The sequence below is a fragment of the Sylvia atricapilla genome, chromosome 3 (assembly GCF_009819655.1).
Source record: "Sylvia atricapilla isolate bSylAtr1 chromosome 3, bSylAtr1.pri, whole genome shotgun sequence".
NCBI classification, from domain to species: domain Eukaryota; kingdom Metazoa; phylum Chordata; class Aves; order Passeriformes; family Sylviidae; genus Sylvia; species Sylvia atricapilla.
The window spans coordinates 57,242,126-57,250,696 of NC_089142.1; the positions used below are offsets into that span (position 1 = coordinate 57,242,126).

An 8,571-nucleotide genomic window follows, 5' to 3' on the forward strand; every position below is an offset into this window, starting at 1 on the left:
ACACCGGTTTCTCCATCCTTCAGATTCAATACTCAGGCTCAATCCAAGTAAGCTCCTGCAAGCAAACCTACTGGAATTATTTTAGTAAGTCAGACTGCTACTCTTGTGCAAAAGTTTTTATTAAAAAGAGAAAGGGGTCTTTGTAACAAAAAGCAGGTACAATGCTAATAATAAAATTAGCAGGAAAGATTTCAATAAACCAGATGAGAATTTTTGGCAGACTATGTCTCAAGTTTGGAAAGTCTTCTTATTACACCTGAAAACACAGCCAACACATCTGTCAATTGACATCTTAATTATAAACCCCACTTTTCTGTTGGGAGATTTACCGGTGCATTGTAAGTTTTAACATGCAGCATCCATGACGAAGCTGTAAATAATACAAAATAATGTTGCTAGAATGCTTAGATTCCTATAGAACCTTTCACATTTCATAGCTTTAACAGTTTTCCTTCCAACTCTCATGAACTAACATTAAAAGTTATGTTCCCCTACATATATAAAAAAACTCAGCTTAAAAAAACCCCATCTCTTTCAGGTAAATAAAAATTTCCATGAAGCCCACAGTTTTGCTTTAGAAACAATACTTTAAAAATACCTTTACAGGGAAAAATAAAAATCCAGGGTTTACCTTTTCTTCTGTTCTTATGTGCATGTGTATAATGGACATCACTTTACAGCAAAGATTTTGCCCTTAGTGACAACCTTCTTGCTTGTCAAAACCAAGCAGGCAGCAAGGAAGAAATGGCACGTAAGCTGGCTCAGTTACCCATCCTGGAGCATCAAGCTGTCAGAATGTGAAGTACCTCACTTCTTCCACAGCACCGGGACCAATCTGAGGCCTGTCCCCACACACGCCAATAACAGACTAAGGAGTAGCATTAAGAATGAACCTGACATTTCCCAGTAGTTCAAGCTGCTCAATACTTCAAAGGGATACCACAGTCACTTCATGCAAAAAGTTGTCTGTTCACATAAATGGCCTCTGCATCAGTACCATACACCAGGCATGGTCCTAGAACGTCTAAACTATTCACAGACAAAGTCTGGTTTGGAATCAGGTTGGTGATTTCCATGCGGTCTTTGGTCGGATCACTGCTTAGCCAGGCACTTACTACAGACTGGTTAATGGTACTGTGGGAAAGATAGGCAGTGCTTCTTCCTCCTGAAAGAAGAAAGAGGGAAGACAAGCAAATAAGTTTCAATTTAGTTTATATATTCTCAGAATTTGGAGAAACGCAGTAGATATGAGTCAGACATAACGGAGATATAATTTTACATTTAAGTCAGTTTTCAGATTAGTTGAGATGTCATTTCTTTGGTAAATTAGGGAAAATAGCTTAAAAAATCAAGTACTTGAAAACATTACAAGAATTTTCTACCAGCTCTACCCTCAGTTAAGACAAATACATCACAACAGCTGTTAACTCACTGAACAGACTGTGTAAATACCTGCAAGTTTCTCTAGGCAGATAACACTTATCAATAACACTTATTCCCTACTGCTCCTGTTCCCTACTTACTCTGCAGCAAGTGATATACCTATATTTGACTTTGAATTTTTTTCCACATAACATTTTAGATTCAAATTGAAGCATAAAATTAGCATTGTCATTCATTGCAAGATTAGCAGGTGTCAGAAACAATGCCAAAGGATTTATACTTCATATAACTGAAAACATGCAGAGTCCAAGTTAAATCAGTCATCCTATAATTTCCATAGAAAAAAGCTTAACTTTGAATGACAACTTGGAGGCCAAGGCAGCAGGTGACATCTGAAAGTTTCCCCACTATTTACAGCCTAAAGTGGCAAGCACTTAGGAGTCTTTGTGATTAATATGTGAAAATAAATGCTTATATTAAAAGTCAGTATCATAACTTTAAAATCCTGCCACCATGCAAAAGGATCCAGTTTCATTTATTGAAAGTTCCAATTATTACCCTGAATTGTAAATCATAATTCTACAATCTCATTAACCTATCAATTGTTTTTGTACTCTAACTTTGTGTAACTCCCTCAGAGACTCAATAATGTCAGTCAGGTTGCCTCTCTTTTCTACATACAGATGATTTTTTAAGTGAGCACAGTCTATCTTTGAAATCATAGATGTGTCCCTTCATGCATTGGTCAGAGGGTAGCAGATTAAAAAAACCCAAACCAGACCACAAAACACCTTGCACAACTGTTTGCTGTATAAGTAGTTTTCCTCAAGTGCCTATCAGGACTTGCTTTCTAAGACAAGTAACCTGCTTTTTATTTTCTTTATTACAATTGTGTTATTAATTGAGTCATGTGAAAACAGTGACTGTAATGATGTTACCAACTGACAAATTCAGTGCAGATGGACTTCAAACATCCTTACCTTGATGAAGAAAAGATGGTTTTTCAGATACGTTTGCAGAAGTATCCCAGTGCCAAAGAGATCCATCTTCAGAACACGTAAATAAATGATCAGGGTCGGAGGGATGGAAGTGAACTTCCCACACTGGAAGTATCAAACAAAACCATTTCAGAACAAGCCTCAAATACTTTGATCAATGCATTTGTATAGTATGATATAGACATACATTTACAAGAACCCATGTCTCCATCAAAACCTTTCTTTTTTAATTGTATGTGGGTAGAAAACCCAAAGCTCCATCCTGAGTTAAATACTGCAGTTTTCCCTCTGCTGGCAGGGGGAAAGAAAAAAATAAGGAAAAAAGAAAGAAAAAGTCCCTATTTTTTTTGCATTTTCAGTGCTGTGAAAATTGTTAAAGTCTTATCTGAATTCAGGCATTCTGCATAGTATTATAACATCTTCCCTGCTGTAAAGTTTAAATCCGCGCATAGCATGCATTCCTTCCCAGGACACACATTATTTTGTATCTAAATATCACAACTGCAGAAGACATTTAATTCAGTAAAACTTAGTATCAAGAAACATTTTTGCTCCTTTTATTTAATTGTAGCATCAAATCACAAAATTTTCAGCATAAAATTAATGGCTGTCTTGTTCACAGTTACCAGGAAAGTGAGCTGTTTCAGCATTGTGGAGACACCAAATGAATGTTCAGTCTCCCCTTCTTCCTCATGTTTTCAAGTCTGTTAGTATCTGCATTCTGCTTTACTCTATCTGCCCAACACTGCACCAGCTTCCAAGATTATTTATACACCTACCCTGCTAGAAACACAGCCATTCTGATCAAATACATCTAACAGCTCACTAAAGAATTGCTTTCTAAGGCTCCTTTTAAGTTTAGAGAGTTCACTTTTAGATAAGAACGGTCTCCTATACAGAGAAGGAAGCCAACCAGATGGAAACACATGGAGAAGTAGTAGGTATCCTGGGAAGAATATAGACAAAGGTTGGGAATACAGAGTGAGGAAGGCCAAGGAAAAGCTGAACCTGAATCTGGCAAGGGATGAAAACAGGAAGGGCTTCTACATGTATGTCAGCCAGAAAAGGAAGGTCCAAGAAGGTGTACACCCCCCAGTAATCAATGCTGGAAAACTGGTAACACTGGACAAGGTTGAGCTACTCAATAACTTTCTTGCCTCAGTCAATGGCAACCTCTCTTCCCATACCTCTCAAGTGGGTGGGCTGCAAGACAGGGTCTGGGGGAACAAAGTCCTTCCCACTGTTAGGGAAGCTCAGGTTCATGATTATTTAAAGAACCTGAATGTACATAAATCTATGAAATGCATCCTAGAGTCCTGAAGGAATTGGATTAGGTAGTCGCCAAGGCACTCTCCATATCTGAAAGGCTACAACAGTCAGGTGAAGTACTAGGGGACTGAAAAAAGGGAAAGATGGGCACAAACCCATGTTTAAAAAGAGCAGAAAGGAAGACCCTGAGAACTACCAAGCTATCAGCCTCAGCTCTGGTCCTGGGAAAAACATGGAACAAATCTTCCTAGAGGCTATGCTAAAACACACAAAGGACAGGTGAGGGACTTCCTACAAAGGCATATAGTGATAGGATGAAGGGGAATGGCTTTAAATTGAGAGTAGGTTTAGATTACGTTATTAGGAAGAAATTCTTTAGTGTGAGGGTGGTGAGGCACTGGAACAGGTTTCTCAGAGAAGTTGTGAATGCCTCATCTCTGAAGTATTGAAGGCCAGGCTGGACTGGCCTCTGAGCAACCTGGTTTAGTGCCTCTACCCTTGGCAGGGGAAGTTGGAAGTAAATGAGCTTTAAGGTCCCTTCTAACCCAAATCATTTTATGAGTCAATGAAGTAGCAAGTATGTGATTGTTTTTTACCACAGTTACAACTTATTTTTACAGGAATCATTCTCTAAAATGCCACCTTCTTCTCTCCCTTACATTTCAGATACTTACTTTCTGCTTCATGAGCATTTAGCAGAGACACTGGCATAGTACCCTGCCTGATGTCCCATATACTCAGCATTCCATCCTGGCCCCCTGTGGCCACAATATGCTGCTGATTGGGATGCCTATCCACACAGTGAAGTGGAACTCTGTCACCTGCCCTGCAAAGAGGAAAAATGAAACAACCAAATAACCCAAACGAAATTTTTACTTAGCTTCTGTTTTCCCCTTCTTAATCCCTAATTTGGCATCAGGAGCATTGATGAGCGAGGTACCAGTATCGACAGCACCATCAGTTCCTGTGCCATCTGACCACCCTAGGCTGAAGGCACATGACATCTACTGGAAACCAGAGGAATGGCAATAACATGAAGCTGCAATCGGGTTCTGTGCCTGGTGGTATGCGTCTGAAATCTACACAGCATCTGACGACTTTATAGGAGTGAGAAGCAAGTAATACTCTACATATAATAACAACAACAATAATAATAATCTGATGCATGATATAATTATTATTTTGGTATATATTAAGAGTTTAAAAGGGTGACCAGGCACTAACAAAATCAGCAATGGGAATTATTACACAGACAACAACAGGAATGAAATCTAGCTCATTTTGTTTTCTCACAGTACCTTGTAAGGCACAAAGTAACCATTTAAATACATTCCAAATGCCAGAAACCTTACATTAGGCCTGTGGAGAAAAGCAAATATGAACAGGTAAAGAGCTTGGGGTTGAGGATTGAAAAGATTTTTTTTCTCAAAGAAGAGAAGTGTACCGGTATAATAGTCCTTCAAAAGTTAAGCCATTAAACAGATCTGTTAAGCACAATGTTGAGTCACAACAGAGACTCAGCCATTAAGCAGTCTGCCTTTGTTTATTTAAGTACCAAAGAAGTTAAAATACTTTAAAAAAAATCAGTCATTTACTGTCCTGTTGTTAGGGAGCTATTAAGAAAGATTTGAATCAGATCACATAAAGTAGCACATGTTTTTCAGTAAAGAAGTAAAAAAGTGGATGTCTTACAACGAAAATATTTGAGATGGCTCATTTCTTTGCTGTCTGAGGTCCCATATTTTTAACTGTCCAATCGAATTTACTGTCAAGATCTCAGTTGTGCGAAGGAAAGTCACTGCATGGAGTGTACTGCTGTCTGCGTTGTCTGCAAGAGATGAGGAGAGCATTCAGGTAAACCTATGGAAAGCTAGTCTCCGTTTACAAAATAACTCTTACTGGAGAACAGAACACAGCTGCTTATGGCCCCAAAAGACTTTCACACAATCTCTAACTTTAGATATTTTTTTCTGTGTTAACTGACTACAAACCTGTGCACTGAGTACTGCACTCTTAAATCTACTAAACAATAACAAAAATACCAAGGCATTCCTTTGCAACTATTGAATGAGGTTCAAGAGTTCTATCTCCATGTTAGGGATTCAGCTTAGTGCTGGGGAAATGTAAAGGTGTCACTGAACTGGGAACCAGTAAAACACATTGCTTACACCATAGAACTCCATCCTGAAGAACCTGAGAGCATTTTCCAAGATGTTCTCTCTCTTCCCTCTCCAACTGTCACTGTAAAACTACGAACTTACAAATACCTAGATGAATATAGAAATATATCTGAAGTATGCTTCGAGTATTTGAATTATGGGGGGATATACAAATAATCTGGAACAAACATGTTCAACCTGGAATACTGAAATCAATAATAAACTAACATCTTTGTTTTGTTATAACAAGCTGAAAACCAAACAACTCCCTCCAAACTAGACTAATTTTAAAAATCAGATATTTCACATACCTATGGTTCTTACTGCATCTTTTTGGTCAGCTCTGAAGAGATTTATTCTACCATCTTCTCCAACAGTGACAATTTCTGGGTTGTTGCAGACGACTCCAGTACAGGCAGCTCCACCACAAGACGTGTCTTGATCCACGTGATAATGGGCTTTCTCCCAACGGTGGTTGGCAGATAATGTCTGTGTAGTAACCAGACATGAAAGGATGGTCTTAAATAATGAACCTGATAGAACAAAGCTTCCAGAATACTCATGAAACAAGAAACAAGCACCAGGAAAGGCACACTATTTCTTGGGAATGACAGCTTCCTATACAAATACGAACCAAGAGATCCAAGTTTTCATCAACTCTTAAGCACACAACCCTTCTACAAAACGCTAATTATTTCTTCTCTGAACCATTTTCACATGATCTAGCAATTAGAAATAACACTACAGACTGTAAAATGTCTTTCACTAGGTTGATGTCTTCAGTATTTCCTCAGGACAGGGGAAAAGAACTAAGACCTTGAGAAAATAAAAGGTCAGATTTAGATCTTGATTGCAAGGAATTAGTTTATTTTAGGTACCACACCAAATATTAACTGCCATTCGCCTTTACTGTGTCATTGTGAACATTTATAAAAGGGTAATTATGCATTTCTTTTCAGTGGTTTATAATCAAAGCAAAAGACTACAGAGTTTAGATATCTTCCCTCATATGACACTTGAGAATTCAAATGAGAATTCATTCATAACTTGTTAGAATTGAACACGAGTCCTTTAGTCAAGAATACAAAAACTCTGATAAGGCAGGTCCCCGTCCATCAATACTTACTGCCTCAAAACACTCTAATGTGTTAAAGTATGTTTCCAGTGAATGGGATGTTTGGTTACAGATACAGGCGAGGAGATACCCCAGTCTGTCTTGCTCTGGAACCTAGTTTATGTAGCATGTCTTGCAAAACTCTATTTTCTTTCCTCACATGTGTAAAGTCAAAGCTTTTTTTAACAGACTTTAAAAAGAAATTGATTTTGGTAGCCAAATGTTTTTAATGCTAAAATCAAAGTGACCTGTATTACAGAGAATAACATCTTAAAGCCAGTGCATGTCACATACCTGGTTATTTTGATGATGACGGAATATAGTTACGGTTCCCGTTGATGAGGCAACCACAATTCTCTCTTGATCCAAAAACTAGAGGGAGATAACAAGAATGCTATTAGTCCATGTTAGTACGAAGATGATAATTTCGATCTTAGAATAACCTAAATTATTGGTGAGTGGAGGGGAAAAAGCCAAACCCACAAAAAAAAAAACCCACAAAGCAATATTGATTATTTTTGTCCTTTTTTCCTCATAAGAACTTTTTGGCAATCTCAGTATTTTGCCAGTTTACTTCCACTTAACTTCTCCTAAGTGACAAGCCCTTAAAAAGTACGGATCTATTCAATACAGCTACTTTACCTGCATATCCATAACATCACCGTTGTGCTGGATGTCACACAGCAGATGAGGTTCTCCATGATATTCACCATTGAGGCCCGCATTTCCAAGGTCGCCAGCAGACCAAATGGAGATCCTGTTATCCTGAACGGAAACGATACCACATTTACACGAAAATGCTCTTGAAGGTACCTAGCAATAAGCCTCAGCCAGGGAAAGCAGTAGGCTGCGGGCTGCGCACCGCTGCTGAGGAAGCCGCCGCCGGCGGGAGGGAAGCGCTTGCCCAGGGGGATAAGGCTGCCGTGCGGCGGGGCGGCCCCACGGCTTCCTTGGGGATACGAAGACGGCGCGGTCAAGAGAAGGGCGGGACAGCCGAGCCAAGCAGCGCTCACAGCCCGGCTCCGGCCCCGCTCTCCAGCACCAAGAGGCGGAGGCGCAGGGGACCGAGGTGGCGTGGGGTGCCGCCGCCGCCCGCCCCGCGCCCCGGCAGGAAGGTCGCGCCGCGCCTCCGGGCCCGCCCGGCCGGTACCTCGTTGTCCCAGGAGCCGGTAGCGAAGACGTCGGGGGGCTGGAGCGCGGCGGCTGGCAGGGGCCGCCAGCGCGTCCGGCTGATCTTCTGCGACACGAACTTGGCGCTCACGTCCTCCATGGCCGCGCCCGCCCTGCGCCCGCTCCCGCCCGCCCGGCGCCGCGCGCGCTGATTGGCTGCGGCGCGACGGCGAGCGCGGAGGGACAGGCCGGGGGCGCGGGGGCGCGCGCGGGCGGGGCGGGGCGCGGACAGTGCCCGGAGCGGCGCTGGGGCGGCCGCGGCCACGCCGCCTGTGGGAGGCGGTCGGCGCCGGCTGCCCGCCGCCACCGGGACGGGCCGCGCCCTGCCTGGCCCCTGCGAGCCGCTGCACCGCGCATCAGCTCGGCGTCGGTTGCAGGTCGGATCCGGAGAGGAGGAAATACAGGAAGAAGTGACCGTGCCGCTGTGTTACCTGTCTGCTCGGCTGGACCGCGTCCACCGGAACGTTGTGTCCGTGTG

At 41.9% G+C, this 8,571-nt stretch overlaps 1 protein-coding gene across 1 annotated transcript; it reads right to left on the reverse strand.

Annotated features, from left to right (window-relative positions):
* Positions 1–101: 101 nt before the first annotated feature.
* NUP43 (nucleoporin 43) lies at positions 102–8,216 on the reverse strand. The gene is made up of 8 exons (XM_066315465.1): positions 8,074–8,216; positions 7,566–7,688; positions 7,218–7,295; positions 6,121–6,298; positions 5,343–5,478; positions 4,325–4,476; positions 2,364–2,486; positions 102–1,165 (listed from the first exon to the last, which is right to left on the reverse strand). The coding sequence occupies exons 1-8, from the start codon at positions 8,191–8,193 to the stop codon at positions 951–953; spliced, it is 1,125 nt and encodes a 374-aa protein (XP_066171562.1). The 5' UTR covers positions 8,194–8,216; the 3' UTR covers positions 102–950.
* Between the last annotated feature and the right edge of the window lie 355 nt (positions 8,217–8,571).